This window comes from Mustela lutreola, chromosome 10 (genome assembly GCF_030435805.1).
Source record: "Mustela lutreola isolate mMusLut2 chromosome 10, mMusLut2.pri, whole genome shotgun sequence".
Classification (NCBI taxonomy): domain Eukaryota; kingdom Metazoa; phylum Chordata; class Mammalia; order Carnivora; family Mustelidae; genus Mustela; species Mustela lutreola.
Window position 1 is genome coordinate 5,162,032 of NC_081299.1, and position 18,301 is coordinate 5,180,332.

General features: G+C 42.4%; 1 protein-coding gene across 1 annotated transcript in view; it reads left to right on the top strand.

Moving 5' to 3' along the window:
- Positions 1–18,301, top strand: part of PER3 (period circadian regulator 3) — a 60,735-nt gene that overhangs the window by 11,011 nt on the left and 31,423 nt on the right. Inside the window, 8 exon segments of the mRNA XM_059137380.1 lie at positions 2,136–2,278; positions 3,353–3,431; positions 4,952–5,058; positions 5,323–5,479; positions 9,402–9,507; positions 10,385–10,513; positions 10,913–10,975; positions 10,977–11,044. Of these exon segments, the coding sequence (XP_058993363.1) occupies positions 2,136–2,278; positions 3,353–3,431; positions 4,952–5,058; positions 5,323–5,479; positions 9,402–9,507; positions 10,385–10,513; positions 10,913–10,975; positions 10,977–11,044 (852 nt within the window).

Below are 18,301 nucleotides of genomic sequence, written 5' to 3' on the forward strand. Positions count from 1 at the left end.
ACAGCTTGGCCGCTGGTGTCTCGGGACCGCTGGCGTCTAGGGGCTGCAGGCGGCTCGAGGCTGCAGGTGGCTTGGGTCAACCAGAGGTGGGACACCGCCAGCAGCTGGAGGCTACAGGCAGCTGGAGACTGCCAGCAGAGGGACCACAGACGGTGGTTCTTCGGCTCCCGCAGACTCTTCCTTCTGCTCCAGCCAAGGGCTCTCCTGCTTCCTCTGACAGCCAGGAACACCAACCTTTATGGGGTTGGCTGAGCCCCGCCCCTACACAGGTGGCCAATTGGATCTCAATTCACCCTAGTGGATATACGTGCGCCCCACCGATTGGACGTCTCCACCCGGCCTGCCCCGCCCCTACATCTGGGGTCCACAAGCAAGTTCCTCTGGGAGGGGCAGGCCCTTACAGTATCTACCACCGCCAGCTCCTCAGCCCACCCCCCCTCTGATGCTGAAGCAGTTCGCAGACCGCGGATCATTTCCTCCATCAGCATTTCAGAATGTGAACAGAAACAGAAGGTGCTCGTTCATCTCTGTGATGCTCAAATGGTCTCGCTTGTGGCCAGCACGAACCCTTTCAGGTTCGCTCCAGTGCTGTGTGAGGGTACCCCCGTGGGCGCTGACAGCTGCCTTTGCTCTGGGCACAGCGGCCCATGCGCCACCTAGACGTGTCGTACTGCACATGTGGAGTCTGTCATTTCTCCCATGATCCCTCCTTCCTTGAGGTGGGAGACGGCATTACCGTCTGGAGACCAACCAGGCTTCACACAGCTTCTGGGAATCCTCAGTGGACAGAGACAGGCCAGTTGCATTTTTTAGAGGGACGCGGCTTGGCCTACGAGGACCTCGCCAGGCGCTGCGCTGGAGAAGGGGCAGGGATAGGGGGCAGGAGGGAGGGCCGGGAGAGAAGGGCTGTCCCTGGGCAGTGGCAGCAGGAACACATGGACGTACCTTGGGGATTCCAGATACCTTTGTTCGGGAGAGCTGTTGGAGTTCATTAATGGATCAGTTTTGGGTGTGCAAGAAAAGAGCCGCTTGCCGGAGCGAGGAGGGAAGAGTCCGGCGCCTGGTTTTAGACAGGTTGATTGGCCTTGTCTGGTGGAACTTGAACTCTGCGGTGTTGTCAGAGCATCGGTAGGTGGGTCTGGAGTTCAGGGAGAAGTCCGGGCTGGAGATGGGTGCTCGGTTGGTCAGCGCACACAGAGCATGCAGAAGCCGAGACGGGATGAGCCTGGGAGATGCAGGCCCAGGAACAGGCGGGAGACGCAGGACAGCTGGTGGGTCAGGGTCAGGGTCAGGCTGCTCTTTCCTCAAACGGAAGCAGGGACATGGGAGCGGAGGCACCAGGGTCTGCGTAGAGGCAAGGAAGCGAGGTGGGGTTGGGGGGGAGCACCAGGACACAGGGAGATGGAGCTTCTAGGCAGCTGAAGACCACCTAAAGTGACTTCGGCCAGTGGTGGGAGAGGCAAGGTGTGACCTGTAGAAACAGGGGGGTATGGGTTCGGTTGCGGGCACGTCGCTACTAAGGGGACCACAGTGTATCCAAGGAGAAATGTCCTCTGGGCAGCTGGAGCTATAAAACGGAGTGAAAGGCTGGGAGTCGAGCTGCCCCTGCCCAGCTGGGCCAGGGCTCGGCCAGCAGGTTCTAACCCTGCTTTCCTGATGCCTGCTTCCCCCCACACAGCGCCCTGTGCCCATCCAGGTAGTCGTGAAGCTCTGCGACGAAGTCAGCCCCTCGAGAGAGTGTAGGTAGGAGTGGTGGAGAGCTGGCTTTGGGGGGCATGATCACAGGGAAACCTGATTGCTGTCATGTGGTACTTGGTTGAGGCATGTGAGGTAAGACCAGGAGGTCACATGATTTGGGTCAGAAGAAAAGTCATGGAATGGCAGGTTCCACTTTTAACCCACTAAGCTGGTTCCCCATAACTCCTCTTTTTTATTGGATAAGGAATGAGTATAATTATCCTTGGGCATTGAAAACGTAAACTAACATTTCTTTTTAAAATAAACACATTTAAACATTTTAGATTTGGGTAGGTCTCTTTCAGAAATCACCAAGAAGGCGTCTCTCAAGGCCTTGTTTCACGCTGGGCTCCCTGAATGCATCAGGACAGGTTACTCACCATCTCTGTGCTTTTCAGGGGAGGCCAAGACACAGAGCAAGAGAAGCATTACTGCCCAGTCCGGATTATCCCCTATCTGCTGCATGTATGTAGCTCTGCCCAGCTGGAATCTGAGCCCTGCTGTCTCATCCTGGTGGAGAAGATTCACTCTGGTTATGAAGGTAAGGCAGGAGGGCCAGCTTCTGGATCAAACGTAACCTGACAGCAGTGCAGGTAGGAGCAGGTGGAAGCCTGTTAACTGCAGCTGCAGCACCAGAAAAGAGTGCTCGAGGCTTCATGTTGGCCCTGAACTCTTGGGCATTTAGAGCTGATCTGCCCTGGTGTCTCTGTTTCCCGACCCTGACTTCTCCATAGTTGTCTCCTTCAAGGTCAGTGCGGCCTAAGATCTAAGCACAGACTTGGCCACTGATAACCTGGTCTGATCCAATCTGTACTGGTGACTGGTGGCCTCTGGCTTCTGCCGTGTGTGAAACGAGAGCATGGAACTTGGGGTCACCTAGGTGGCTCAGTCAGTTACACGCCTGACCCTTGGTTTCGGCTCAGGTCACGATCTTACCAGTTGGGGGATCGAGTCGTGAGTCAGACTCCATGCCCAGTGGGGAGTCTGTTTGAGATTCCCTCCCTCTGCTTTTCCTCCCCACCCTCCCCCAGACTCTCTCTCAAGTAAATAAATCTTTAAAAAAAAAAAAAAGAGCATGAAAACTGTTGCATAGTTTCTTATGAGGTCACAAGAATGAATTTGTATTTTTTAAGTATTCTGAAAGGCCTAGAGTGGAAGCTGTAGTTCTGTCCTCTGATGGCAGAACTACATTTCTAAATTCATGCGTTAATACAGAAGCACTGACCGTATGAGTTTTCTGACCCAGATTTTAAAAACTGACACCAAATTCATTGTACTTAGTCACACAGCACCACCAAATACCACCAGACCCCCCAGGCCTGACCTTTCATTTCCGCCAGCTCGGCCTGCTGGATTGTGATGAGGGATTCCGGGCACACAAACTCGACTTACAATGAACTTCAGTAGCCATTGCATTTTGAGCTAATCAAAATGTAGTTAGTAACGACAAGTATTATATAATATAACCGTAGCCTTGGCTTCTTGAAGGCCAGGCCCCCGAGTGAGGTTTCTACCGGTTCATATGAGATACTGTTCCCTCTTTAATGTAAGTGGTCAGTTAAGGACATGACTAATTAAATATTTGCCTTTAGGTGAGTCTTTCTGTTTCTCGTAGCTCCTCGAATCCCGGTGGATAAAAGAATTTTTACCACAACACACACCCCAGGATGTGTCTTTCTTGAAATAGAGGAAAGGTAAGTGCTTCTTTAAGCCTGGAAAAAATTTATTTCTGAAAATAGAAATATGACAACATTTACATTATGTTTATGTATATCCACATTATGAAACAGATGTCTAGCCATTTGCATGTTTGATTTGTTAGCTTGAAGTTTATGTTTCAATGTAAGGATCTTGCGTGTTCTACTTATACAGTTTGCAAATTGTGTTTGATTTGACAGTAGTCTGCTTTAGGTAAGTCAGGAATTGGTGTTCCATGTTACACAGGAGGACAGTGAACCTGGACATGGTATGTGATTGTCCTCAAAAGGAGACCAAAACTCTAACTCTGGCCTCCAGCTCCTGTACCAACATGATTTCCATCAGACAAGTGCTTTCCTAAAATACCTTTCGATGAAATGTTTCTTAGTCTGAAGTGAAGGGAAAAACAAAAGGAGAAATAAGAAGTGGTTTTTTTTTTTTGTAAAGCTAAGTTTACTTAATTTAAAGCATCAGTCATTTTGAACTCATGTCTTTTTTACTTTTTTTTGGTATTAAAGTGCTCTTAAAGAATCATGATAGCAGATAGTAGTCATTGCTTATTGTTTTTTAATACTTTTATTTGGAAAAATAAATACTGTTATCCCCTGTTGAGTACCCTCTGTTTCTTCCCATGTTTATTTTTGAATTTACTTATTCACGAAATCAGAAAATCAGGCATTCAGTGCACCAGGGCACATGGAAGTGGAAACCAACAAAGTCAAAATGGTTGGCACAGTTATGATAGCTTTTCATTTTGATTTTTAAAAAATCTTACCATCTGAAAATAGGTTTATTTAATAATAGGTACCCTGAAACTAAACAGTAATTGATGAAATACTTTGTATCATGGAATCTGTAGGGAGTAAGAATATTTAGCTGCAGATACCCTGGTAATGGCTTAAATTCATTGTATTAGAAACTGATTGTGAATTTGGACTCACAGAAAACACTCATGGAGTCCGTTCTTTCAACTTGACCATGAGAGCTATGCATTCACTGCCTTCCTGTGAAGCTGCATTCTGCACATGTCTTTGTGTTCCTGGTGTCTGTCTGTTTCTACCTTCTGGAAGACACTGTTTCTGCACAGTTTTAATCGTGCTGGATAAATGTGCACCCTGATTTATTCACTTAACACCATCAGCATTCTTCTGCATTGCGATGTAACCTTTGTAAACTTTGTAAATTGGGAGGGGTGTCTGAGACCATTGTGGAACTTGCTAAAAATACAGATTTCTGGTCTTACTCCAGAAACTGATTTAGTTAGCCAGTAGTGAGACTGTGAATCATTTTCTAGAAAGTTCCATAGGCGACTTCAACACATGTCCAGTGCCCAGCATCTCTTAGATTGTGGAACCATTTCCCCACGACCCCTTTTATAAATGCTGGAATGATATCTTCTGCATGCCTTTTTTTTTTCATAGGTAGAATTAAGTTAAAAAGTATTGTTGAAAGTGTATAAAGTCTGAAAATTACTTGCTGCATGTAACACGCTATCTGTGCTCTATCTCTATCCCAGAGCAGTGCCTTTGCTGGGTTATCTACCTCAGGATCTAATGGGAACATCCGTTTTAGCTTATCTGCATCCAGAAGATCATTCTCTCATGCTCACTGTACACCAAAAAGGTAATGACCTGCTTCTTTATAGGAGGAAGATTTTCTGTAACGACTCCTCTGCTCTAATTTTTCATTTCATTTCATGTTAGAGCTTCTCATAAACTCTTTATCTCTAGAGTTCAACCTTTAACAAGTGAGCACTGTGTTGAAGCTGCTAAAACTATTTTTTTTCTGTATTGACATCTGAAGAACTTACAAATAAATTCCTAGAAAAAATATTTGCACTAAATATGCATTCAATAAATTCTAATCTTGTGGTATTATCTTCTACAGTCTTGAAGTATGCAGGCCACCCTCCCTTTGAACACTCACCCATCCGATTTTGTACCCAAAATGGAGATTATGTCATCTTGGACTCCAGCTGGTCCAGCTTTGTGAACCCATGGAGCCGGAAGGTGTCTTTCATCATTGGTCGGCATAAAGTTCGAACGTAAGTCAGTCAGTGTTCATGGTTCTAGAAGACCGTTCTTACCGTTCTTACCAAATAGTATTCTTCCACACATGACTCCCTTTGACTCAGTTGACACATAACTAAATAAGGCACAGATTTTTTTTTTTTTTTTTTGGTCTGCCAAGGACCTTGAAAGATTTCTACCTCTTTGCCCTCATGATTACCTTATGGAAACAGTCTAAGGAAATGGGCCTAAATATAGAAGAGCTTTATAAAGAAAAGATATATTGCACCATGTTCAATCATAATGGCAGACTTAGAGTAGCTTATATGTCAATCATTAAGTTCTAGACTATTTGTTTGACATGTTGTATAATTGGCCAAAGGAAATTTTTCCAAAGATTATATAACATGAGAAATATATATCAGATTTAAAAGGCAGCATACAAAATTGTTTATACTGTATGAATATAAATGTGTTCAAATGACACATAAACACTGTGAAGTAGGAAGAAGAAGAAAGGAAATAAAATACAAATTTTGACTCTGTGTAGGGTAATGGGGTGAGGTGTCTTTTTTGTGTGTGTGGGTTTTTTTTCTTTTCTGAATTTTAAAGTTCTCTTTAGTGACCATGTAAACCATTTTATATCAGCTTCTGCTGTCAAATTCCACTTATTTATGTCCATTTTATCAAATCTTTATTTTTAAAAATTAGATGCTTTAGTTTTTCTTTTCCTGACAACATGGCTGACTCTAGCCTCTTTGATTACTGCTACTTGTCCAGTGGCCCACCTCTCTTGGAGCCTAAAATACTCCCAGTCCCTTGCCTTTTTGGCTTAAAATTAAAATTGACCTGTAAATTTCTCAGCTGGGCCATAGGTTCCCCTGTGGTATCTTTTGGGGTTTTTTTTTTAAGCATGGAAATTGTACTTAACTCTTTAGAATCATGCTAAGGTTGAGAAATCATGTCTTTTGTGTTTTGTCATACAGCTTTGTGCACATAAGCATAAAACTGAAAACATAGGTGTACCAGTTAAGACTTATTTTGTTGTGTTTTAATACTACATAATACAAGATACCTAACAATGGTGAAAAATGGTCCCAAGGTCCTCCTAGGTCTTTGTGCTTTGGGATTGGCTTCTCAGTAGAGCAGGTCTAGAACCTAATAGGAGAAAAGGGCTCCTTGCTGCCCTAACTCAAGAGACCAACTTCTGCTAGAAAACTCATGTAGTAACTAGGATCAGAAATATGACTGCCAAGTCAGTGTTATTCATGTTGGCCAGAAAGGACCCTTTTTTTTCCTGGTAAGGAAATCTGTAGGGAAAGGAAAATAAAATCAGGTGGTTGCTTAGTAGGACTATAGGAAACCCTAGAGCAAGTACGATTGCTCTCATGAGGTGTCCCCTGGGTGTCTGTCCATTGGTCTTTGTGCCCTCCCCGTCAGTGCCAGAGCCATGTCCTAGATGCCCCAATTGTCCGTTCAGTGTAATTACATGACATATGAAATTAACTGATAACGTAAGTACTCACAGTGTTTGCAATTAAAAAAAAATCCTATCAGCATTTTCACCTCAATTTCCAGGATGATGTGAGGGAAAAATTTAGAGTCTAGTAAATGTTCATTGCTCTTTTGAAATAATCATCCATTATATTTATACAACTGTTTTTACGAGTACTTATGTGTCACCTGCTATGCTGGGCATTGTGCTAGACTCTGAGACTAAGATGGTAGACCACACAGACATCATCTCCCCTGACCTGGGGCCCACAGTGCAGTGGGACCTAGAAATGGCATGTTGAGTGGAGTTTTGGCAAGTGTGAGGTTGAAATGGGAACAATGAGGGGGTACAGTGAGGGTGTTCAGCAGGGAACCTAGCCACCTCTCTGTGGGCATCCTCCAGATAATATCCATATACTTGGCGACAGAGTAACTTGTGTAGAGGTCACTTGAGGAGGAGGTTGGGAAGTGGAGAGAAGAACTAGGTTTTCTCCCTGACTCCTCAAGCAGTATCCTTCCATAGCCAGTGGCCTAGCACTCCATGGCATTTGCCACTTTAGGGTCAAGACTGCATCTCCACAGCCTACACATTCATTATCTCGAGTTATGTGATTACTGACTAAAGGTACAACCTGGTTTTGTAGAAAGCTTCACAGACAGGAATAGATCTCACAACACAAAGTAGTTGGTTCTATTTCTGTTCCAGAATTTCATTTGACAAGCAAACCAAATGTTTCTGGAATGTATCAAGCTCATAGTGCATAGCCATATTTATCATGGGTCAGATGTAACCTCACCCCCCACTCCCGGCCAAGACTGCTCCTTCACTGATGGATTCATTCTTCTATGTGCCTGGCACAGCTGGAGGTACCAGAGAGGTGAACACAGCAGGCCAGAGAGACTGGCCCCACAGAGCTCACGTGCCAATGGGAAGCTGAGGGAAAACGGGTAGCAGACGGGACAAGGGGGTGCTGTGTACAGTGTGTCAGGTGGTGCATTCAAGCACAGTTTGCCATGTATATTCCACATACATCATGCTGTGTTGATAACTATCGGTGGGCACAACCCACGGTCTGCATGCTAAAGAAGACATTGCCATGGGGCTCTGTCTCCAAAGGCAGAGCTCTACCTGACTACTTTTATGACACTGGTAATTAATAATTATTTCAATCTTTGGGAAAGTATCTCAGTTCTTAGGGAATTGAGTTGTGTGTCAAAAGTTGTGAGAAACAGCAGGGTGGTAGAATAGAAGAGGGAAGGCACTGGCTTTGGAGTCAGGCATGTAGATTCAAACCCTGACTGCTGCTTTTCAGGTATGAGTGTCAGCAAGTGACCCAACCTCTCTGGCATCATGATGATTCTTGCTTCTTAATTCCTGAGTTGTGGGGACTCAGGAGATGACATGTCTGACTTAGTGTATCACGTTAATAGTATTTGAGTTACTGAGGTACTGAGAGGCGATACACTGTGGTGGCAAAAGTGTACTCCAAAGCCTAGACTCTGGACCCTTCGTGAATACCTGTTTAGACTTTACCAGCTAGGTGACTTCGAGAAGTTTTCAGCTCCAGTGAAGGAGAGCACTTGGAATGGTGCCTGGCACACTGTAAGGGTTTAGAAAATGTTATTCTTGCTGTATAAAAGTGGCATGGTTCCTGTCACATAGAAGGTCCTTAATGAATGTCATTTTCTTCTCTGTGATGTTTTCTGCTGGCACATCTAACTCGTGCTGTGTTCAGGTCATGGTTTTGAAATGCTCTGGTGTAAACAAGACTGCAGGTTTTGACAGCCACGGTTGCACCAAGAGTTGGGTTGCTGAAGTGATTAGGTATGTTAAACATCCAATGTTGTTTGGCGGACCTAGGGCCTTAAAAAATTTCTACAATAGGTTACTCAGTTAAACTTTGAGACCAGTAGTTGTTGCAGATATTTTGGTATCTAAAGAGGTTACTCCTCACTGACTTTAGATTTCTGCAAAACAATGCCGACATAGATGTCGAAAGATTAGCGCTCTAGGGGACCCAAAGTAGCCTCATAACATCTTAGTTTTTTTTGTTTGTTTGTTTGTTTTTGCCTCCACGGATGGGATTTAGCTTTATATTTTCTTTCTTTTTTTTTTTTTTAAAGATTTTATTTGTCAGAGACAGAGGGAGAGAGAGCGAGCGAGCACAGGCAGACAGAGAGGCAGGCAGAGGCAGAGGGAGAAGCAGGCTCTCTGCCGAGCAAGGAGCCTGATGTGGGACTCGATCCCAGGACCCTGGGATCATGACCTGAGCTGAAGGCAGCTGCTTAACCAACTGAGCCACCCAGGCGTCCCATAGCTTTATATTTTCTATTTGAAGTCAAAGAGTTGCTTTGTACAAGTATAGATTTATTATTTGAACATTCTGTTTAAAAATCACTTTAGACTTCATTATAAATTAATTTTGAACTGCCTGACCCCATCTTCTGCTTGGCATTTCGCAGGAGTCCGTTGAGTGAGGATGTTTTTGCTACCAGAAAAAGGAAGACAAACAGTCATGACAAAGACATAACAGAACTACAAGAACAAATTCACAAACTTCTCTTACAGGTAAAGTGAGATTTTAAAAAAGCAAACACAGAATTTCCATGATCGTGTTGTAACAGTCGATCTTAGCGAAGTGACCTCGCAAAAAAATACACCACAAGGGGGTAGAAATCTTCACGCCCTGCGTTCTGGCAATTTTTATCTTCCTAGTTTTGTCATCAGCTTCTTATTCATCTTGTTTTCCTTCTACTGAGAGGAGTAAATGCACAGCACATTCTTGTAGGATCGTCCTCTAACCGAGCAAACCAAGCCGGCAGGGAAGACAGGGAAGCGGTTCCTAAACCAGAGCCGCCGTCTTGTTTCCCGACCGGTACCGTTGCACGGAGCTGCAGGGCTGGGCTGCAGCATTTTTTTAAAAAAATGATTCCGATTTTAAAGGTGGGGACCCAGGGATGGCAGGTCTCCGCGTCTGGCTGTTACAAGGCGGGCGCGGGGAAAACCACCTGTCGAAAACAAATGCCAACAACGATTCCTGCTGGAGCTTCCATTAATAAACCGGTAGCCGCGAGCCCGCTAGTTTCCAGACGGGAGTTCACGAGTGATGTTCGCGGAGCGAAGCTTGGGGTCTGTTGCATTTCTCCCGTCCGTTCTCAGCTTGGCACAGAGTTTATTTCGTGGTTTGTCACCTCCGTTCTCTGCGGCTTTCTAAAGACTCGCTGTTCTGGAAGCGCCCGCGTAGACTAGAAAACGAGGCCCTGCCCCGAGAAGCGCCGGAAGGCGAGGACGGGCTCTTTCTGTCAGCAGCCCAGTCAGGGGCGGCCGCCTCCGCCCGGGCGCAGGGTATCAGGGAGGCCGCGGCAGTGTAAGCTCTGAGGGGGCGGCTGCCACTCTCCGCCGGGCGGCGTCGCCAGAACTCGAGCGCGGCTCCTCCTTCCTTCAGCTGGTTCACAGAGGCGCCTCCAGCGGCTTCGGAAGCCTGGGCGGCAGCGGCTCCCACGCGCCCTGCGTCCGCCTCGCGGCGTCCAGGGAGTCCAGCGGGCCCCGCGCCGAGGCCGCGCGCCGGGAACCGGTACGTGAGCGACGTCGTGCATCCGTGTGCATGCGTGCGCGCGCACGCGACGTCCTGTCCGTCTCCTACCGGGTGCTGCGAAACGAGATGGGAGCGCGTCTGCCCCTCAGCGCGGGGACTCCTGCCGTATGTTCCTGGCCCGCTGGGACCGTGTTTGAGGAGCAGACGTCCTCGTCCATTTTGGTTTGCAAACTGCCTGTAGAAGGAAATTCACACCTTCGGGAGGGCCTTCTCGCAGCTACCGTGCTGGGAACGGGAGTGTGGAGCGTGTCGCGGCGCAGCGGGAGAGCGAGTGAACGCGGTTCCCGCGGAAGGGACTCGTGTTCTTTTACTGGGCTTATTGTCTCGCTTTTGATTTTCTAATGTTTGAAACGTATTCTGTCGTTCTTTTTCTCGAAGTTGCCTCCGCAGCAGGTGTGCGCCAGTGGAAACAAAACTACGACTCTGGGACAGCAGCTCTACGGTGGAGTCAATGGCCAAGCCCCCAGATACGCGGGTGACAGGGACGCGCCCGGGACGGCTTGGCGGTGAGTCAGCGGGGCAGCCCCCAACCTGTGCCCGCGGGCCCGCCCTCTTCTGCGTGGGCGTGGCGCGTGTGAGCACAACGCCGCCCCCAGTGCTGCGGCCCTTCACGCCGACTTGCCGGTGATGGTGGTAATGATGCTGGTGGTCGCGGCAAATGCTGCTCTGAAAGCCAAACGGCATAGAGAGTGATCTCCGCGTATTTCCACTGAAGAACTCATGTTTCTGATAATACAGATTCGTAGACCACCCCTGCCTCCCCCGACCATGAGGCATCTGTCAACCGAAAGGGTTAATTTTACAGTGCGGCTCTAGTGATCCCTTCCTGTCCTTAACAACAAATGAATATTTATGATCTAAATTGAATGAAAAACTAGGGACTCTTTTTTTTTTTTTGGATGCACGTTTACTTTTCTCACATATGAGGTAAGGAACATTCCAGAGGAATTGGATCACTCATGATAACTGACGTTTTTTAGAAAAATCAGCCTGCTCGCCTTATATATATAGTAGAGGAAAGATCTATAATGTAGAGATCAAATTACATTAACTTTTTAGTTTAGCTGTCTTTCCCTTCATTTGTCTTCCTGAATGTTAATATAAGTTTGGAAGCCTTTATTGGTTTGTCCCCCGAATGTTATTAATGGTCTCTATCATTGTCAGATGGGGGTATTTTACACAGTAGGGGTGAAATTCTCTTAAGGCCAATAAAATTTTTTAAAAATAGTAGCTATATTTTTCAAGTCTTGTCATGATTCACAAAACAAAAACGTCCACCTGCTGTTATAGATGATATCATGAGGAGCTCCTAGGCAGCCTCTGGATAGACCATGTCCAGTCTTTGAGAGTTTTTTGTCTCCTTGATAGGGAGTTTAACATACTACTTGTCTCTTTTGCCATGGATATAAGGGCATGAGATAGACACAATAACTTTTTTTTTTTTTTTGGTCCCTTGAAACCATCCAATTCCCTCTCTGCAAAAGAATTTGTGTATCTTCTTTGCTGTTTATTGTTAACCCATGTCCTAGCACTGGAACTTCTTTAGGGGTATTTGAAGGCTAAAATTTCTAAATGTTTTCTTTATTGTCTGGTCCACTTTGTGCTGCTCACTGCTGCTTGGGCCTAGGACCTCATGTTAGGTCCACGATTTTATGTCCTGACTTCTGTGTTTCTTGTCAGAGTACAAATTCTGCTTTGTTCCAGTTCTTATCATCTACCATTAGTCTGCAAATGCTATCAGTACCATGGTGTGAAGGCCATGTTTTTAAGCAGACACCAATATTCCATCATTTGCCATTTTATAAAATTCAAGCTATAACTAATTCTGTGTATTTATGATGCTGTTGTAGAGAATGATACCTACTTAGGAGAATAATACCTACTTAGTTATTTGACTCTAACACATAGCATATGACTTTTGGGGAAAAGGGAAAATCTGCCATTTGATACTGTTTGGGGGGAACTAGTGTTACTTGGGCATGTTGATTTTATTAATATTTTAAGACCTACAAGTTTAAAGAGCTAGTAAAATTTTATTACTTCTTACTCAAGAAAAACAAGTATGTAACTGAAAGATAAAATGTTGTAATTTAAATATTAGAAATAGCACAAATCATGAGGAAAATACTGAATAATCATTGTATACATGTTCTATATACAGGGTGTCAGAGCCAACAAGAACATAAGTTTTTAAATTTGTATTTTCACTTTTCTTATGAGGGCAGGTTTGGTTTTAAAATAGAATGAGAAGGGAAATTTTAGAAGTTAATATGGAAAGGCAAGGAATAATGAAGATAAAAAGCCCTTTCATCAGTTACAGATACTGATGCCAGCTTCCAGAAGCAGTTGGGGAACCTGGGGAAAACGGACTATTCCACTTCTAGAGTGTCAGTGCCTGACGGAGAAACATTGATCCATGAACTGAACTCATTCAGGGTGAGTGTGCTTTGGTTTGTGGTCAAGGAGAACTGGAAAGAGCATCATTCCAAATGGACAAGGGAAAAAAGCCATATGGCAATAAGTTCATGAGCTTTCTTGAACCCGTCAGTGTGCTAAGGCTCCGGGGTAGCCAATAGGCCTAAAATCTAAGGGGGACACATGCATGTAGGGAGATGTGAGATCACGTCCTGGATACTGGTGCATCAGCTGATGGAATCAGTACTCACGAGAGGCACAATGAATGCAAAGGGAAGATCAAAGTCTGCAAGTGGAGCAACGACTGGCAAAGACCCAAAGCTCTGTAGCACACTAGCTACCATGTACGCACAAAGTGTCACTAGAACAATTTGAAAGCTGTGATATATGGAGTGAAACCATAGCAACAACAAATCTCAGTCCTGGCCAACAAATTAGGTTAACTTGAACACAGCCCCAGCAGAAGGAGAGGCATGTGCAGTCTCTGCTGTCTTATCAAGATGGTTAGTTTTCAACAAATTATGAATCATATGTAAGGGCAAAGGAGAAAACCCCCAAAAGACAAAGCAGTCATCAGAACAAGAGTCAGACATGACACAGCTGTTGGAAACGATCTGACAGAGAATTTAAAGTAACTACAAATAATACATTAAAGGCTCTAATGGACAGTAAGCAACATGCAAAACCACATAGGTAATCATAGCATAGCGATGGAAAGGATCAAATGGAGACATTAGAGATGCACATATACATCTGATGGGCACTCAACACAACCAAGAAAAGAATCGGTAATCTTGAAGATAGATTACATAGAAATTACACAAACTTGGGGCACCTGGGTGGCTTAGTGGGTTAAAGACTCTGCCTTCGGCTCAGGCCATGATCCCAGGGTTCTGGGATCGAGCCCCGCATTGGGCTTCTCTGCTCAGCAGAGAGACAGCTTCCTCCTCTCTCTCTGCCTGCCTCTCTGCTTACTTGTGATCTTTGTCTGTCAAATAAATAAAAATCTTAAAAAAAAAAAAAAAAGAATTGTTAGATTTTAAAAAATATATATATATACAAACTGAAACACAGAAAGAAACATACAGAATAGAGCTCTCAGAATTTGGAGACACGATCAAATGATCTAACTTAAGAGTGATTGGAATCCCAGAAGAAATACTTGAAATGATGGTCAAGAATTTCCCACAGATATGAAGAACATCAAATAGTGTGAATACAAAAATAAGAAAGAAAAACCAATCACAAAATAAAAATACTACGTACTTGAAAAAAGGAAAAAACCACCACATACTTGGAAATATATTCAAACTGCTGAAAACAGAAGCAAAGAGGATATCATGAAGCCAGCCAGAGCAACAAAGACAGACTACATACAGAGAAAGATAAGAATTAGAGAAGACATTTCTTTAGACACCATGTATACTAGAAGACCAAATGTCTTCAGAGGAAAAATAAAACTGCTAGCTCAGAATTCTCTACCTAGTGGAAAGTATCTTTCAGAAATGAAGGAGATAAAATTTCTCAAACAAAAGTGGGGAGGGAGGAATGTATTGCCAGCAGATCTCTTCTGTGAGAAACACTAAGGGAATTTCTAAAGATGGAAGGAATACAGTACCAGATGTAAAACTTGTATTGGCACAACAAAATGAAAAGAACTGGGAATGGAATTAATGAAGATATTTTATTTTTTACTTATTTTTAGTTGCTCTAGAAGGTAACTAAAGTAGAAATGACTCTTCTGCATTTGGGACATATGTAAAAATATTGCGAAGGATCAGGAGAGGCACTGGGAATGTGCTGCTATGGAATCCTTACACCAGAAGTCAAATGTTGAATTAAGAGTCCTTAAAGGTATATGTTGTGAACTTTAGAACAATCATTAGAACTGATTTCTAAAGAAGTATAAATAATGTCAGCAGAGGAGATAAAGTGGAATTTAAAACATTCAATACAAAACGAGGTAGAAAATAAACACCCAGATGAAATAAATGGAAAACTGCTAACAAAGTGGCATATTTTAATTCCGTTGTTTCAGTAATCACATTGAATGTGAATGTTCTCAGTGTACCAGCTGGGAGACTCAAATTGTCAATTGTATGAAAAAAAAAAAAAATAAGAGGCAGCTGCATAGTATCTGCAAGAACCCGTTTTGCAAATAAAAACATAGGGTAAAAGCAAAAGCTTAGAAAAGATATGCATACTAACAGGAATCCAAAGAAAGCTGGAAAGCTGTATTCATATGAGGTAGTGTAGACTTTAGGACAAGCAACATTATCAGGGTTTCAGGGATATTGCATGACAACAGAGGGGTTGATTATCTGAGAGCATGTAACCGTTCTAAAAGTTTATGCACTGACCACCAGAGCTTCAAAATACATGAGTTGTAAACACTGATGAAGACTTTGAAAAATAAATCTGTAGTGGTATTAGAGACTATAATTCACCTCTCTCTGTAATTGATAAAACAAGTGGACAGAAGATCAGTAAAGATGCAGAAGACCTGAACACTGCTGTCAACAAGATTGGTGTAATGGACCTTTATGGAACACCTCAACTGACAATGCGATGCTTATTTTTTTCCAAGGGCAGATGGACCATTATCAAAATAGTCCTTATTCTGGGCCATCATACAAGCCTTAGCAATTTTTTAAAAATATAAATCAGACCAAATATATTCTCTGACCTAATGGATTAAACTAGAAATCAGTAACAGGAAGGTTTATCTAGAAAATGCCATATGTTTGGAAATTAAAGACCATACCTCTGAATGACCCACAGGTCAAGGCCTTAAGGGAAGTAAAAACATTTTGAAAAGAATGAATTGAAAACAACAACAACAAATTTGTGGAATACAGCTAAAACAGTGCTTAAAGGGAGATTTATGTAGCATTAAGTGGCTTTATGGGAAAAAGAAGAAAGGTTTCAAATCAATAATCTAAGCTTCCTCCTTAAGAAACAAGAGCAAGAAGAGCAACTTAAATCCAAGGACAGCAGAAGGAAAGAAATCATAAAAACCAAATGTCAATGGAATTGAGAGCAGAAATCATTAAGAGAAAATTAATGAAATTGAGAGCTGATAAAATTAACAAAACTTTAGCCATACTGAATAAGAAAAGAAGACAGAAATCCCCACTATTGGGAATGAAAGACACTGTAGGTGTTAAAGGGACTACAAACAACTCTATTCCTATCACTTTGGTCTATTAAATAACTTAAAGAACCTATCAACTCAGTGAAAAAGAAACCGCTAGAATAGACATATCTACTACAGATATGGAATTGAAGTTAAATACTTTCCCAAAAGAAAACTCTAGGCCCAGTTGGTTTCACTGGAGAATTCTATCAAACATTCAAGGAAGAAATAATGCCAGTTTTTACATAATCTTTTTCAGAAAATAGAAGACAGAAGAAAATAGAAGAAGGCAGTTTGAAAAGGAAACTCCCAGACTCCTTTTATGAGCCCATTATTACCTTAATACTGAAACAAGATAAATACAATTCAAGAAAACTACAGACCAGGATCCATTGCCAACATATTTGTAAAATCCCCAGTTACATATCACCAAATCAAAACCAGTAATGTATAAAAAGGAGAAATATATTACAACCAAGTAAGAGTTATCCTAGGAATGCAAGGCTGGTCCATTATGTGAAAGTCAGCTACATTTATTGACCATATTAATAGAATTAAAAAAGACAAACCCAACAGGTTATTTTAATAGATGGAGAAAAAGCATGTGACAAATTGAACACCCACACATGATAAATGCTCAAAAATTAGAAGTGGAAAAGGGATTTCATTAACCTAACAAAAAAGGAATCTACAAAAAACCTATAGCTAACATTATGCTTGATGGTGAGAGAATGCTTCCACCCTAACCTGGAGAATAGGTGAAGGGTATCCACTAACCACATCTTAACATCAAACTGAAAGTCCTGCAGTGCAATAGACAAGAGAAATAAAAGACATAACAGATTGGAAAGGAAAAAATAAAACTCTATTTGCAGATGACAGGATTGTCTAACAGAAAAATTCCAAAGAATCTATAAGAAAGCTTCTACTGACTTTAGCAAGGTTATAAATACATGGTCAACATATAAGACCAGTTAAAGTTCTATGTACTAACAAGGAACAATTGGAACAGAATTTTTTTAATTAAACTACTATGTAAATTTTTAATTAAACTATATAAAATACTTATATAAAAAATCCAACAGAATATGTGGAACAATCCATATGCAGAAAACTTCAAGACACTGATAAAAAGAAAACTTCAAAATAAAAAGTACTAAGTAAATGAAAAGATATATCCTGTTCATGGTTTGGAATACACAATATTATCAGTTCTCCCCAGTTTGATCTGTACATTTAATGTCAGAAATTCTAAGTACACTCTCAGCAGGATTTTGTTTATGAATAAGTATCATCAGATGGATCCCCAAACTTCTATGGGGGAAAAAAAAAAGAAACTAAAACAGCCAAAACCATTTTGAAAAAGAGTAACAGTGTTGGAGGACTCACTTTCTCTGATTTCAGGACTTAACCATGAAGCTACTGTAGTTAAGACAATGTGACACTGGTGAAAAGATCAGTGGACAGATGAAAGAGTTCCAAAACAGACCTGCACAAATACAGTCAGTTTTTGAGGTGCAAGATCAAATCAATGGACAAAAGGTAGCTTTTCAAAAAAAAAAAAAAATGCTACTGAACAATGAGATATCCACATATGTAAAATGAGATATCCACATATGTAAAAAATGAACCTCAGCATACTGCTCACATGTTATACAAAAGTTAACTCAAAATTGGTCATAGACCTAAATATAAAACTTAAAACTACAAACTTCTAGAAGAAAACCTAGGAGAAAACCTTTGTGATCTTAGGTTTGGCAAAAAGGTTTTAGATCCGACATCAAAAGTGTGATCCATAAAAAAATTGATGAAGTGGACTTTATAAAAATTAAAAACTTCTTGAAAGACATTGGTAAGACAATATTTACAAGTTATAGATAAAATTAAAGATGTCTTGAAAGATGTTGGTAAGACAATGAAAAGACAATATTTACAAGTTATAGATAAAATTCATATCCTGAATACTTAAAAAAACTGTCAACATTTAACAATGAGTAGATAATCCATTCAAAAAATGGTCAAGAGACCTAACACTTTTCCAGTGAAGTACACACAGATGGCAAATAGCATGGGAAACAACACTCAATTTCGGTTGTTAAGAAGTTAAAACCACATGAGAGGGGCACCTGGGTGGCTCAGCGGGTTGAGTGACTGCCTTCGGCTCAGGTCATGATTCTGGAGTCCCGAGATTGAGTCCTGAGTTGGGCTCCCTGCTC